The sequence below is a fragment of the Megachile rotundata genome, chromosome 7 (assembly GCF_050947335.1).
Source record: "Megachile rotundata isolate GNS110a chromosome 7, iyMegRotu1, whole genome shotgun sequence".
Lineage (NCBI taxonomy): Eukaryota > Metazoa > Arthropoda > Insecta > Hymenoptera > Megachilidae > Megachile > Megachile rotundata.
Genome location: NC_134989.1, coordinates 16,201,033 through 16,216,486, shown reverse-complemented (window position 1 = coordinate 16,216,486; position 15,454 = coordinate 16,201,033). Strand labels below are relative to the sequence as shown.

Genomic DNA, 15,454 nt, shown 5'->3' with positions numbered 1-15,454 from the left:
ATGAAAGAATAACCGAAACTATACCATCAGACGTGTACCATATAAACTAGACACGTGTACCTGATGGTAGCTCGAAAACGTTGTTCACGAACATTCGATATGATATTCAGTGAAATCCGGTCGCGCGAATGCACGGTATCGAGTCATGTTCAAAAACAAGTTCTACCCACACGACAAAGTGAACCGTGTCACACGGTTCGCTCGCCTCTGTACCCGCTTTGTGTTACGAAAATACGAGCAATTGTACAAGATACGATCGTCGCGAACATAGAAAAACATTTAAGCGACTTCCAAGAATCCGTGTACATCAAACAATTCGAACCGCGATAAAGACGTTTCCTAAAACGCGTTATCTGGAAGGAAAGCTTACATATGCTCTTTCGGATGATTGATATTCCTTGATACCAACTATGTTTCCGCGTACCGGCGTCTGTACATCCTTATCGACCGAAATGATTCATGAATTCGAAGAGACGTTCGAAGTCTCGACATCGCGTTCTTTATGGTGCCCGTTACTTTTCTTCTTTTTACATTTTCTTTGTGCCATGGGACAAAGGAAACGTGAACGCGTGGAATTTCGAATTCCGAACAATAGGCCAGCTTAAATTTGTTGAAAAGAAAAATGACTCGTGTAACGACTACATTTATGTCTTTCCGTTTCGTACAATAACGGGAGAGCGACGTAAAGGCGGTAAATTTGAATTTTTCAATTCCATAATAGCGTGACTCGTCGCAAAGAGAATCATCTGTATCGCGCGTAAACGAGGATTATAAATTATGAAAGGTGTCCGAAGATTTCTAATGGTTGCTAAAACTTCGTGTATGTTTCTTCGTGTAGTAGCGAGGAAGAAACGCAGAAGCGTGAAATTTGAAATTCCGAACTTGAGAATAGCGTGACTGAAGTTTATAGACGAGACCGACTGGTGGAAGCATGTCTGCCCGGTAACTCGTTGCTCTCGTTACACTGGCATTAACCTTTGTACAGTTTCGTGTCTGGAAACGACTCGTCTACGTTCTTGTTCTTTGCCCGTGTCTCGCAGAAATAGAAACTAGACTGAGGGCTTAGTCTCTCCCGGCTCTCGATTCCTGTTCTCCTTGAGGCCGTTAATCGCTACCAATTATCATCGAAATTTGTCCCGTCAGGAAATCTCGTCTGTCGCCATATCGACTGGCTTCCGCGAGAACGATTTCGATTAATAAATTAAAACTTAAGATCCCTCGAACGAAATCAAATGTATTGTATATTTTAATCCGAGAAAACGACGGTTATCAACGTGGCAATATTGATTGTATCTATTTTAAACGCAACTATAGTTAAAACTTATGACAGTTAACGTCTTAACCTTCGACGTAGTTACAATAGAAAATGCGTCGATTTTCAATGTTACTCGCAGTACTAAATAAAAGAATTTTTCAAGGAGAAACGTTACCGACTGTAACGCACAATTTAGAACGGACAAAAGTTTGCGACGAAGGAAAGGTTCGTAAGCAGATGCTGAAAAAAACGTAGGTATCTGTTCCTTGTTCACGGCACTCGACAGATGTTTCGAATAATAGTCGAATGGACCCTTGGACCACCGCAAGGTTTACAACTATGAAAATAAACCCCGAAATTCCACGAAGACTAGCCGGGTGCTCGATCGATAAAACAGGGAGCACATGCGAGAAAAGCAACAGGCGGGGACACGCAACCCGCCACACGTTCAATCGCGTTTCAACTAACACATATCAATCGGTGGCTGCCTAACGACTTTATCGCGTTTACGGAACTGCAATTTCGATCGTTCGATAGAGTCGAGGTCGTCGAACTTGTCGCTCGATCGAACGAGTCCGAAGAGAAAGGCATTTCGAGGTTATAAATGGCTTGTCAAAAGGAGAAGAACGAAAAATAGTGTGTCGCAACGGAGTATGGGAAAAGAAAATTCAAGAACGAAAATTAGCAAATACCTGGTTTTAAATCGCTGCGTGTCGTCCTGCCCGGCCCACATTTTTCTTCGATCACACGTGAAAAGATGCCCTTATTAGTCTTTTCTGACAACTTCGAATCACACGGCCACGCGTTTCGACGATCACGACACTTCGCGCCGGTTATGCACGTATGAGCGGTCTACGACGTAGGTCAGTCAGGCTGGGTCACCACCGCTGTTCGCGTGTTCCTTTTTCCGTTTCTATCTTGGTCGCACGCACGCACCACCGTTCGCGAACGACAGAGACAACGCGACAGAAAATGCGAAGGGAAACTAACGCACGCTACACGAGGAGGCGCCACCTCCAAAAAGTCGAGAAACCACGAAAGGAAGAGCGTTGTTAGGTGCACACCGTGTTCCGTGCACAATCGTGAAATCCACTGACGGCGGAGATCGACACCGCGTCGCAACGCAAACTTGCGTAGGGAGAATGATCCTCGCGCACGTGTGCACGGGGCCTTAAGCCGGTTATTCGGCCTACGAGACTGCGCGAACAGCCCCGAAGGGGCATGTCCTTAAACACATGCTCACGGACACACGTACTCACAGCCAACTCCCTTTTGGCTATTCCTACGGGCTACTCCGGATATATTTATATCTTTTATACCGTGTACTTACGGATTTTCTTCGTTGCAAGAATACCTTGCATCGTATTCACCATAAATAGAAACTGACTATTCGAATATGGTCACAACTTGTTTTTCCTGTATGTATTTAGTTCAATCACGTTTTCATTTAAAACGAGTTAATATTTATTTCCTTAAAAATTGAATAAATTTTATTCAAAGATTTTATTATTTTTTGGAAGTACCATTCTCTTTTAAATGTAGTACAACGATGGCGCCCTTAGCGCCGGGCAGTAGGCCCACTTGTCATGGACCATAATTCTGATAATCACATAGCAATATTTTATTTATTTACCGACATACAGTGAGCAGCTATTCACACGTATTTTTGTTTATAATAGAAACTATTATTTTAAAACTAATTTTTTAAATATCTATGAAACTGAAATTTCATAAAATTATTTAATTGTCATACAGTTTGACAAGTGTCAGTGTATAGTAAAGTCGTAAAATTCTGTAACTTTGAAAAATTTTGTAAAGTCCTAACGGTGTACATTAATCATGTAATATTTCTTATAAAACAAAATGCATAGCATGATTCTGTGAGTTTTTGCGTTACTCAGCTCCGCCTAAGGAAGGTTTAATTTACGACTTCATCGTAGCATAGCGAGAAACATAAAAAATACATGTATCGAAGACACGAGAGAGACAAAGAGACGGTGAAAGGGAGAATAAAGGGTGGACAGAATATTGTACCTATCCCGTGCAATTACGATAGCTTCGAGCCTAAATGTACACGCCTCTATGCGGCACGCCAAAGAACTGCAGGACGTTGGGTGAGTCATCCTGAAGCAGCGTGACTCGTGTTTCAGAAGCATGCGTATTATCTGCATGCATTCCGAGAAAATATTTACAACAAAGGGGATACACGATTCGCGAATATTCCTCGCACAATGCGTAATTGCATTTGGAATGACAAGATCCGAAAAAAAAGAAACATTTATTCTTCGAAGAGCTCGTATGAGAAGGAAATTCAAACATTTGTTGTTTTCTGCTATTACGGTAACGGAAATCCGGTAATTTCGACTTATCTAATTCTTTATATCACGAACCTCGAACGAAGCACATTCGTATCACAAGGATAATCAGAGCAGAAACGTAGAAACGTTTTTCATTAAAAAACAACTGTTAACTGTTGTGTATTTTATGTCTCACATTTTTCACCCGTATTAATAAACCCAGCGTTCCGTTTATAAGAAACATGGACTGCAATGTTTAGCAGTTACCGCGGTAAACCGCGAATTTTTTTCTCGAAAATGTTAGACCTGAAACGTGATACTTTCCAGGTTAAACTCAGTCATCAAGACTTCACAAAATAAAATGGTATATATGTGAACCACTTTGCAACTATGTTTGTATGCATTTTGAGTTTGAATTAGAAGTGAAAACTGACAACTAAAATTTTTATTGCATTCGACAATAGAATACAAGCAGCAAAAAATAATTTTTTAAACACAGAAAATATTTATTTAAAAGAAATAAATTATGCTATATTTATGTATTTTAGTAATTTGCAAATTTCATTGTACTGAGAGTTATTTAATTAAATCTTAATATTTTATAAAATGTGTTATATAGCATAGGAGAGAAGTTTAACTGAAAACCGAACTGTTTTAAAATTTATTTTGTAAAACGATACACTCAGCGCAATCTACCGCCACATGTTCATACTCGAAACCATTTCGCTTAAGGTACTATCGACTTTATATTAACTAAATGCAACAGTTCGTGTTTACAAATAATTGATAAAAAATGGACACAAACAAACATAGTGCAATAACATTCATTTTTGAGACAGATAAAACCGTCGATTAAAATTATCAGAAATGTTCATACAAATATTTATTTCATAAACAAAATTTTTATGAACCACAAAAAATTAATATCGTAATGTAATATTAAGCACAATGTAAAGGAGTAAATATATCACGCGTAAATAGACAGGTGCAGTTACCAAGTAACTTATACGGCGATTTTATATTTTAATAGTAAAACAAATAATTCACATTTTATAAAATCTCAAATATTTTTAGAAATAAGAAGCGTTCGTTATAATTAAAATACAAATGCATCTTTTACTGCAAATTTCAATTTGCCAAAACGCTACCACAACAAAAAAGGATCATGGATTGTCCGGTTATGACCGGTTCAAACTGACGCACCATGCATAACAAAAAAGTCAGTAACCAACAAGACGCCGTTCATTTATTTTTGTTATCATTCAACCAAATAAACAATTAACATTCGTATCTGCTGCAAAAATAATTTTCACGAATGTGCAAATAACGATAACGATAAAATTAAATATCAAAATTCAAACTTAAATGATCCAACTTTGTTACCGACACTTTTAATGACAACTGTTATCAGGAGAAATTTTTCTCATTTTTAACGATTAATTTTTAATCTTTGTTTCACTATTTTTTTAAGATAATAATAAATAATTGACACATCAGAGACGAAAAGAGAGCAGAAGTCTTACATGGTATTTTATACGAATAATAAACCGTAAATATAAGCGTGTCACTTACTTGCTAGATTTCTTCTTCTCATCACCAAACCCTTGGAAAGTTCCCGTGGACGTCATTTTGTAAAATTCGAAAACAACCGTCACGCAGATTTTGCGGCACACGAGAACCCACGAGAACCCAAACACGACTCTCCTTTACCGAACGAAATCAAATAGGGTTGTGACAGGGGATTGGTAGGCCGCAGCACGAATTTTGACGTCAAATACCTAATCAAATGAACGTCTAAAATATAAATTATCTTGTTACGTAAACAAAAGTTTGTAATTTGGCATTATTTCTGGTGCATTACAAAATGGTATTATTTTGTAAATTAATTTTTAAAATAACAATAAATAAGAATCATTAATGTTAGGTGAAATAATGTAAAGCTCAGTTTTCATTGAATGAACAAACGCCATTACAGCGGGTGGTGAAAATAGAAAATTGAGAGAGTAAATTCACTAAATGGAGGGGACTTCCCTCTGGGGAGCATACTGAAAGTAGTCGCATATGATCTCTCGTTGTGCGAATAATGATTTGAATAATTATGAAATTTATTTTATCGTATGAAACATTTAATTAATATTCTCGTTCAAAGATATGTACAGTATAATTGATAATTATATTTTATTAAATATGGTCTTGGCATATACTCCGTTGGATTTTTTTATACTACACATAGAGCTATGTATTCAGTAATATATTCTACGTAACATATTTAATTAATTACATTTATATAAATTCTGATAGCATAAAACAATTTGTATCTGCATATGCGCAATATATTTTGGTTTGTTATCGAATAATGAACTCAGGAAACGCACTGTGAAGTCAGCGGCCATGTTAACTTTTGTAACAAATACAGATGGAGCATCAAAAAAAAGTGTTGCAACAGTTTACCTATGTTCCTTACTATTTGATTCATCTGGACTGGTGCAGTTGTAAATTAAACGATACATATCTGTATAAATGTTGCGAAAAGTTGAAAAATTTGATATAACTGCTGCGTTTATCGTGTTGATTGAGAAATATTTTATGTGTTTTAATTGTTAAGAATTTTTAAGAGCTGTGAACATGTTAAACCAGGCTGTAGTTGAAGCTTTATATTCTGCAACATACATTGAAAATTATTTAGACTGTGTGGAGAATTTACCAAATGATTTACAGAGACATGTTTCCCGGCTCCGAGAACTCGATGCTACTTGTCAAAGTAATTACAATTAATAAATTTTAAAAAGTTTCCCGTGTGTTTACACTTGTATGTTTTTATCACAAATGTTCTCTTTTTGTGACTTGAATTGATTACAAAATTTTGGTGAAATATAATATACAAAGTCATTAGAGATAATATAACAAAAACAAGAGGAAAACTGAATATTAAATCTAAAATTTATATTTGAATGAAAAATATATTATGTTCCATTTTACAGTAAGAAGTGTTACAGATATTTTCATGGTATACTTTTATTCCGATACAGCTTACTTACGAGAAGTAGATCAACAGCAAGAAGCGTTAAGAAATGACACGGATTTGGCAGTCAAGCGGAGAGCACTTTTGAGAGTTCAGCAAGCATTGATTGCCGCACAAGAAATAGGAGATGAGAAGTTACAGATTGTTCAACAAGTTCAAGATCTTATAGAAAATAAATCTAGGCAGTTAGATTTGGATTATCGTAATCTTGGTACATTATTTTTTTTCAAAAAGTTTGTATATGTTGTGTGGAACTTTTTCATTTTGAACTCTTTACAGATTTTGGAAAAGAACAAGAGACTAATGAATCAGCCCGTGAGACAAATGCAAATGTTAACTCAAATGCTTCTGGTAATGCAAACAACTCTGAAAGACAGCCAAAAAGAGCTAGAAGAACTAGGACAGAAACAATGGTTGAATCTAATGCTATGGATATGATTGTAATGACTGAAACACGTTCTAACTCTTTATCAAATGCAAGTAATGGTAATCAAAAGAAAACCACTACTGCTAACACTGGTAAGAAAAAGAAAAGGAAATCAAGGCAAGGAAGTCAACAGAATCAGCATCGTGAAGATACTCCACCACCACCAGAAGATGATCTTGCAATAGATCCAGATGAACCTACATATTGTCTATGTGACCAGATATCATATGGAGAAATGATATTGTGTGACAATGATTTATGTCCTATTGAATGGTTCCATTTTTCATGTGTTTCATTAAGTACTAAACCAAAAGGAAAATGGTTTTGCCCAAAATGTAGAGGAGATCGTCCGAATGTTATGAAACCTAAAGCACAGTTTTTGAAAGAGCTAGAAAGATATAACAAAGAGAAAGAGGAAAAATCGTAGCAGGAGAAAACTGGTGAGCAATTTAAACACTTTGGAAGACTTACTTAAAACTAAAGGGAACTTTTAAAATATAATTTGTTAATTTTAAGTACAATTTTTAAGTCCCACCAAGTAGATTGTTTCATTTTAAACGACCGGTGAAAAGAATTGTAATTTTACGAAAGATTGGGTAAAATTATTCTGTTATTACGTTTTGTTGTATAAAGGCGCGTGTGAATTATTATGTAAGCAACTACGATAGTAGTGAACAAATTATATTTGTATAATATTCTTAATTGTAAATACTGTGAAAATATTAAATAACTAGAGTAAAAACGAATATCTTCGCTGAAATTACATATGTTTTAAAATTATTTTGTATTTATTTGAAATTTAAAATTTCTACAAAATTTGATTTCTACATATTTCGAACAGTATCATACAAACATCACGTATCAGTATAGTAATACAATTTCATACATAAAACATAATAGAGCAGTATTAAATAAAAAAGAATAATTTTTTATAGTTTAATTTTGTTAAGAGTAAAATAGTTTAATGTCAATAATATTCATAAAATATAATTTTATTATTTGCGAAATGTATAGTTACATGTACAGGAAACATGATTTAAATTTCCTACAATTATGGTGAATTTTGTATAAAATATACATGTTTAAGTGAAGATTATCGAATCTCTAAATAGCAATCGCATGTAGACTCGTTTTATGTATTTTCTTTACTTATGAAAATTTTATTTGTACATACGAGTGCTATGTGTTTAAACACATAGAAACTATAAACTATAATTTTTCGTAGTCAAACATGAATAACAAAATATTGTTTTATAAAAAACAGTTCGTATCTTTAGCATAATTATAAAAAAGCTTTTTTATGATTGTTGTTCATAAGAAATAAATTTGACATTTACTATAAATTTACTAATTTTTTATTATGACAATTCTTTTAATATTTGCACCTCTCCTTCTCAATTGACAATTTCCAAGGAAAGGATATTAATATAAAATATGTTATTATAGATAATGTTCTTTCAACTTTATTAGGAAATTACAAATAATCAATATTTATATTCTTCCACTTGGTTACCAGTTTAACTATGTACTATGTTATTTATACATTGATACATTTACTTTCTGCATTAAATCAGACTAAGTTCTTGCTTATTACTTCCTGATGATGAATTAGTAAACCTTGAGTTTATCAATTTTTTAATTACTTTTTTATGAAGATCCTTATATTCGAGTATAGCTGTTAGTTACAATGCAAATCAATATTAACAAAACAATATTTATATGCATATATTTTTAATATTTGAATTTGGCTGTGTATGGGCGCCTAAAATCTAATTATAGTGAGCAAAATCATACGCGTCTCATTTGTGTTCACGGATAAAAATCACGCAACGCTCTGTATGACCACATCACTCCAGTGCTCTACATTTTCGTGTATTTAAAAGATATTCTATTGAAAAAAAAACATCTTGTTAATTTATAAAACTAAACATAAAATGAAAATTTTGTAGAACAGTGGAGGATTTAATATATTGTTTTTGTAAATACAGGGAAAAAGCACTTCAGGCCATGAACTGCTAAAAACAATGTAGAAAACAATATCAAATAAACTGAAAAAAAATATAGAATGAACTATACTTAATGTCAGCGGGTATCGTCTGTGTGACTTTCTTGAAAGTTCAACCAAGACTGTTCAACAACAGTAGCTACTCTCTTCTCATATTCCCGTTTATTTTCCTGATACAATTGTGCCGCTAACGAATTGGCTGGAGAATTTGGGTTTGGTTCATCCAAAAGGGACTGCAACAAATATTTTATAGACTTTGTTATAATATAAGTTTATTCTAAATGTAAGCAGCACAGAAGGTTAAAGAAAACCATAAAACTATAAAGTGAAATTATGTATTTATTATGTATGGTGTGTGTATATATATATATTTTATATGTATATATATAATATATGTATAAGTGAAATTTATGTACTATATGAAGTACTAAAATTTAATTGAAATACAGTTCTGTGCTTGTGAAAGACATAATGCTTTGTAGCACAGAAACAAAAAGCGCCAAGTATTCTCTAATGTTTAATATTACTAATTTCAACCAAATATCGAAACAATCAATCTGTTTATCAAATATCGAAATAAATAAATACACAATTTTATAATAATTTATTATTCAACATTGTAAAAATTCGGTCTAATGTTGCACATTGTGGTAGTTCAATAGAGCTTTAGGAAGAAACATGCTAATGTTTAGCGTTAGCTCCTTGGTAAGGCTGCACGTTCTCCACTGTATCTGATGGCTGTAGGTGGCTGACTGATGCTGCAACAGCACCGTAGAAACGCCTGCGACTAATCCGTAAAACTCTGCTCCACGCAAGCCTTCACTCGCTTCTCGTACTCACGTCGGTTCTCTTTGTACAGTTGTGCTGCCATTGAGTTGGCAGGTGAATTCGGGTTCGGGTCACTTAACAGCGACTGCAACCACATAAGTCATACTCGTTAAACGATGTTTTTATTATTCTTTTTTTTTTAATGATGCATGGCCATAATTGTAAAAGTAGATGATATTCTTACTTAGTACCGATGATTGGAAATGCACTTTCAGTCAGTTAAACAAATTACAAGCACAATTTTATACCGACATTGTATGAAAATAATTTCAAATTTAATGAATCAGACTTTGCTGAATTGCAACCGCTGTTAAGACAAAAACTTGCAGATTTTTCAGGTCTTTTATAACATAATCGATAGAAAACAGAAGGAAATAATTACATATCTCAGCGATTATTAATATATAATTTGTGTAAAATAAAAGAAAATTAAGCATACTCTATTTTAATAATCCTTGTAACATAAACAATTAATTGTTTAAATTACTTCTGACATTTAGTAACTGCCATGCAAAAAATAATTGCAGTTTTTATGCAGAAAATCATTTTCCATAGGAGAATTGAAAATAAAATACAATATATAAAACAAATAAACTTTAATTACTGATTACATATAAAATTAATACCTTCTTATTAACTGTTTAAACAGATCTTAATTCTGCAATACTTTATACTTACTGTTATGAGATGAACTATCATCGATGTAATATTAAGCATGCAATGTGTATTTGTTATGATAATATATGAATCAATGAAAATTTAATGCAGAAAAATAAGAAATGCATAATAATGGAAAGCATTTAAGAAATAAAATTAAATATTTGAGATGCGTTAAAGCACAAGATGATATAAGTTATCAAATATTTTTAATACCTGTATGGATGTCAAAATAGCAGAGACATCGTAAGTAGGACTCCAACGATTCTGTAATATGTCCAAACATATGCCTCCATCAGCATATACATTAGGGTGGAACATCTTACTAATAAACCTGACTGTGGGTGGTTTATTTGGATATTCTTCTGTAAATTCTATTGTGAGTTTAAAGGTACCATCTTCGAATGGAGTGTCATGTGGCCTAAAAAATAAACAAGACACGATAACATCATGTTCAGAAATATTCTACATGCGAAGGATTATTCTTTTATCTTATCAATAATATTCATAGAAGATTAAAATTATTATGGATAGTTTTTAAATCTTAAAAACATTTAATCTTACCCAAATATAACAGCATTCCATATCATAATATTATTGTCTGTGGGTGCTCCTGATACTCCAGTGGGTGGATCTTCTTGTAATCTGTTCATAATAAAATTGTATTAAACACAACATATTAATTATGCTTAAATACTTTTTCTTTGGTAAAACATTTTATTCTACCTATTAAACTAACAATAAACTTAGTACAAACTATAGAGATAGCTTTGTTGTAAAGCTCAATGTCACACCAATGGTTCTTAATATAAAACATTTTTTAATAGCAACGTATACATACATATCTATGAATTTTAAACATTTTCATGTATATATTTGTCATTCGTATAAACTGAAAGACAATCTGCCCAATACGAAAAGGAAATTGAAATATATATTTCAACTGAGTGTATTATTATTTACTGTTGTTATAAATATCATTTTTAATTCATTCAATTCATAGAGAAATAAAATTAATAACAAAGGTTACTAGAGGACAATCAAATATTTATGAGAATCAATAGTGAATGTCACAATATAAACAAAACCATACTCCTCCAGTAAACGTGCGGAATTTTTTAGGCATTTCTTGAATAACAATAAACGAAAGTTTCCAATTCGTCGATTAACATAGCAGTGAATATAATTGAAACGCAATAAACGATCATAAGTTCCTAATAATAACTTCGTAAGACGGGCCACAATGACGTTCCAACGTCGCGTAACCTGAGGAGTCACAAGAGAAACGTTGAATGATCATGATCGCGCGAAAAACGATCGAAAAAGAAGAAAAATACAAATACACAAATTCCAATAATTAATGGCGGTAAATGACACAGAAAAGTCATGACATAAGAACGTTAAGGAACACGATACCTCTTAAAATCTCTCATTAGTCTCCTTCTTGCGGGGGTAGACATCCCTCACGAATGGGCTCGTCGCTCCCAAATCGTTGATACGAGGAAATTCCAGAACGTTTCTATACCGTCCACACCTTGCGTTAATGTTACACTCCGACAGAAGAAATCGCACAGCTCCGCGCGACGGTTACTTCGACAACCTCGTTACATACACCACGAGAACGCTAGTTGTTTCTACTGCGTACGTCTTTGCCTTTTGTCAGTCCGAAGGCCACCCTGTCGTACGATATCGTTATAGGCTGTTCAAAATTAGTTTTGCTTAACAGGTTTCCGATTGGCACTCGATCGTGTATCGATATTTTGACACCTTCAATTTCCACTATCGTTCGTGGAAAAGCCCACCAGTATCAAAACCTGCGTGATAATCACCCTGAGAAATTCGTTCACCGGACTGCCAAACCACGGACAGCTGGATAGATATACGGAGGGGATAAGGAATGAACTGTTTTGCGCATGACGTCACAAACTAAAATCGGATATCCCAACCAATAGTTGGTGCTGTGTACCTAGTCTGTTCATCCAGAGAACATACTACTCGTACGACAACTTTTCATTCTTTCTGCGCACGTTGATTTTGATTTGTTCGAGGATGCTTCGTAACCAGGAGCAACACGCATATGCGTTCAGGACTTCCAACTCGTCAAACTTATGTACCCAATGATTTCTTAATTTCTATACTTGTACATTATCGCCTCTTCTCCTTAGTCACATATTTTTCACCACCGTGTATATGGATGATGGAGTAGAAAGCATATGATAGTGTGACAACATTCGCTAGTGGGGGGTCTATTGAAGTTAGCCACGATGCGCAGACTGGGCACAATCTCTCGTGAAACGGGCTATATATTTCTCAACCGATTTAAATTTGTTGTTGTGATCTTATAAAAGCAACAATGCTTAAAATAAAACTATTGATTTCGAATAATGGAATGCATCTTGTTTTCACTTTTCACAAATATTGTCACTTTGTGACTAGAAACTTCATTCATCACAAACTGCATGCAATTCTAAAATGTCGATGACTTAAACATAGTTTCCATTGCAATTACTTGTGTTCACGTTAATACTGTATGTCGCCTTTGCTGAAGTACTATGAAACCTTTTAATTATAAGTAGATGTAACTTTATATAATGACAAAATTATATTTTTGCTATATTACATAGTTTATTTATTTGTCAAATATGTGTTCGCCTTGCTATGATTCTAATGTGAATCCAACTTTATGTTGGATTTAATTTCTAGGGATTTTGTTACTTTAGAAAACATTGGTTGCAATGTTATCCAATGTGAATTTATGAATTACGAATTAAAAATATTTAGCCGAGAATTTTATTTTGCTTTACCCAGAAAAATAAATGACCGAATTCTCCTTTCTTTTATCAAACGTATTCGTAGTACTGTTAGTATCCTACATATCGAAAATTGAATTATGAAAATAAAATCCAACTTTTTCACGTAATATTTGCTTATACACATAAAGCATTCAAAAATCGATAATGGAACAGGATATTGTTAAAAGCGCACGCGTGAACCGATACTGATACATGTCAGCTGTCTACCGCTGAATACAAGCGTAAATTGAGAATTAAAATATTCTCTATCCTATTACGAAGTCTTCCAATGAAGAAATATACTTTTAATCAAACTTAATGGCTTGTGATAATCGTCCTAAAGTGTACCTAGGATACGAAGATGAATACGTTACTGATAAACATCGACCGAGTATTAATTTCATGACAAATAAAATTGGTGGATTTCCAGTAAGTTGTTTTCTATATTAATTTATACCTTACACTGTCCTATACGAGCAGTGTCGAAATTGTAAATCTTGTATTCATACTTTTTGGTAGAAGTCTTTTAAATAATTTGATAATGTTATTAAAGTTTATCTCTAAATTAAATTATGTATATCTAATCAAATATACCATTGTTATTTTTAGAACTGTTATGAGAAGAATATATTGTCGATACCACAGTGCAGATTATGCAGATTGTACCAACTTCTGGCTCTTCAGCTTTATGTTCCATTACATAATTCTAAGTATCACCGAACACTTTATATTTTCACGTGTATCAATCCAAATTGTTGGAATCAAAATGAGAGCTGGACGTGTCTAAGAGTTCAAGTTTTAGAAGATGAATATAAATCAAATGCTTTAGACAGTAGCACTATACATGTGCCATCTACAACATCATGGTTATCAGATGCAGATGACTGGGGTGATAACTTGAACGATAATTCTGAGCAGAATGGAAATAACTTACTGGCAAATAATGCAACAGACTTTAAGCTTTGTTTTGAAAAAGAAATTGATAAAAATATAAGAGAAGACTTTTCTGTACTACATGTTGATGATCCTAATGCAAATAGGTATGTCTTAAATGACACTTTAGTGTATTTAGTTACTACTTAAATGTTATTCATTTCAGTCCAGCAAGCGTAGAATCTCCAGTTGGAATAGGTGCTGTAGGTAGATTGGATTCACCTCAAGCATCTGCTGAAATTGATGGAGAAGAAAGTGAAGTTGTCTGTATTGATAGTCCAGTTAAACCTCAATGTGATTTAATTAGTTTGCTACGAGAAGTAACTCCATTTCCTATTCAAATAGAATCAAATACAGAAACAAAGTTATCATTTGTTGAAATATTTCTTTCCGTTGAGGAAGAAGATTGCAATGCAGATTTATCACAGCATATTCGTGATCTGCTCCTTGAATACCAATATAAAAACCCAGATTTGTCAACAAAATCTGCAGTAGACTTGGATGAGACCAAAACTATTGAGACAGATGCAGAAAAATATGAAAAGGGTATTCCCATGCATGGGGATGAAATGTTCCATAACTTTATTTCTCAAATTCAGAAAAATCCTGGTCAGCTATTACGGTAAAAATATTAACAAATCATTAATATATTTTTGTTATATATATATATATATGCCATAGATTAATGTAAAACATATTACTTTATAACTTAGATATTCACGAGATAATTCCGCGCCATTGATGCTATATCCTGTTAATGGATGCATTGGAAAATGTCGATACTGCGGTGGTGAAATGATATTCGAAGTCCAGATTTTGCCTACATTAATTTCCAAACTAATACTTCAACCACGAACCGAGAAGAATTTCCAAATTGAATTTGGAACCGTTTTAATATATACTTGTGTAAGAAGTTGTTGGTCACCAATGGATTTATACAGGGAAGAACATGTTATTGTTCAAGCAGAAAGATTATAGTGATATTATGATTAAAATAAATTTAATAGAATTTTAAATTTCCGATTTTAGGACAAACATAATTACATTTCTTTGTAGCAAAATACCGTCCACCTTTTTGTGTATACGTTAGAATTCCTAGTAATGGTGTATAAAAATAAAGTTTTAATTCCTGGTATAAAATGCATTGAAAATATCTTTTTAAAAGATTATACAAGGGTAGTTACCAAGGAAAAGATATTTCTGTTTTAAATTCAATAGAGCATAAGAAAAATTATATA

At 33.4% G+C, this 15,454-nt stretch overlaps 4 protein-coding genes across 6 annotated transcripts in view; 2 read left to right on the top strand and 2 right to left on the bottom strand.

The window, feature by feature from the left end:
* The window catches only part of Jupiter (microtubule-associated protein Jupiter), a 99,434-nt gene extending 94,136 nt beyond the window's left edge, over positions 1–5,298 (bottom strand). The window contains exon 1 of one of the 2 annotated variants that reach the window (XM_076533246.1): positions 5,125–5,298. In XM_076533246.1, the coding sequence (XP_076389361.1) occupies positions 5,125–5,180 (56 nt within the window). In that variant the 5' untranslated portion in view covers positions 5,181–5,298. Of the gene's footprint in view, positions 1–1,947; positions 2,390–5,124 lie in introns of those variants that run through there. The other variant, XM_076533247.1, reaches the window with a different exon arrangement.
* Positions 5,299–5,595: 297 nt separating this feature from the next.
* Positions 5,596–7,764, top strand: LOC100876639 (inhibitor of growth protein 1). The gene is made up of 3 exons (XM_003699392.3): positions 5,596–6,313; positions 6,582–6,785; positions 6,854–7,764. The coding sequence occupies exons 1-3, from the start codon at positions 6,178–6,180 to the stop codon at positions 7,426–7,428; spliced, it is 915 nt and encodes a 304-aa protein (XP_003699440.1). The 5' UTR covers positions 5,596–6,177; the 3' UTR covers positions 7,429–7,764.
* A 674-nt stretch (positions 7,765–8,438) lies between these two features.
* Ubc6 (ubiquitin conjugating enzyme 6) lies at positions 8,439–12,358 on the bottom strand. 2 transcript variants are annotated; one of them, XM_003699391.3, is made up of 4 exons: positions 11,908–12,358; positions 11,056–11,136; positions 10,708–10,912; positions 8,439–9,239 (listed from the first exon to the last, which is right to left on the bottom strand). In XM_003699391.3, exons 1-4 carry the CDS (start codon positions 11,949–11,951, stop codon positions 9,084–9,086), a joined length of 486 nt encoding a protein of 161 aa, XP_003699439.1. In that variant the 5' UTR covers positions 11,952–12,358; the 3' UTR covers positions 8,439–9,083. The 2 variants fall into 2 exon arrangements, with proteins under 2 accessions (XP_003699439.1, XP_003699438.1); XM_003699390.3 differs by lacking the exon at positions 8,439–9,239 and adding an exon at positions 9,328–9,919 and having other exon boundaries at positions 11,908–12,348.
* Positions 12,359–13,571: 1,213 nt separating this feature from the next.
* Positions 13,572–15,232, top strand: trus (programmed cell death 2 like trus). Its single transcript, XM_003699389.3, has 4 exons — positions 13,572–13,712; positions 13,893–14,323; positions 14,383–14,838; positions 14,930–15,232. Exons 1-4 carry the CDS (start codon positions 13,602–13,604, stop codon positions 15,192–15,194), a joined length of 1,263 nt encoding a protein of 420 aa, XP_003699437.1. The 5' UTR covers positions 13,572–13,601; the 3' UTR covers positions 15,195–15,232.
* Positions 15,233–15,454: the final 222 nt, after the last annotated feature.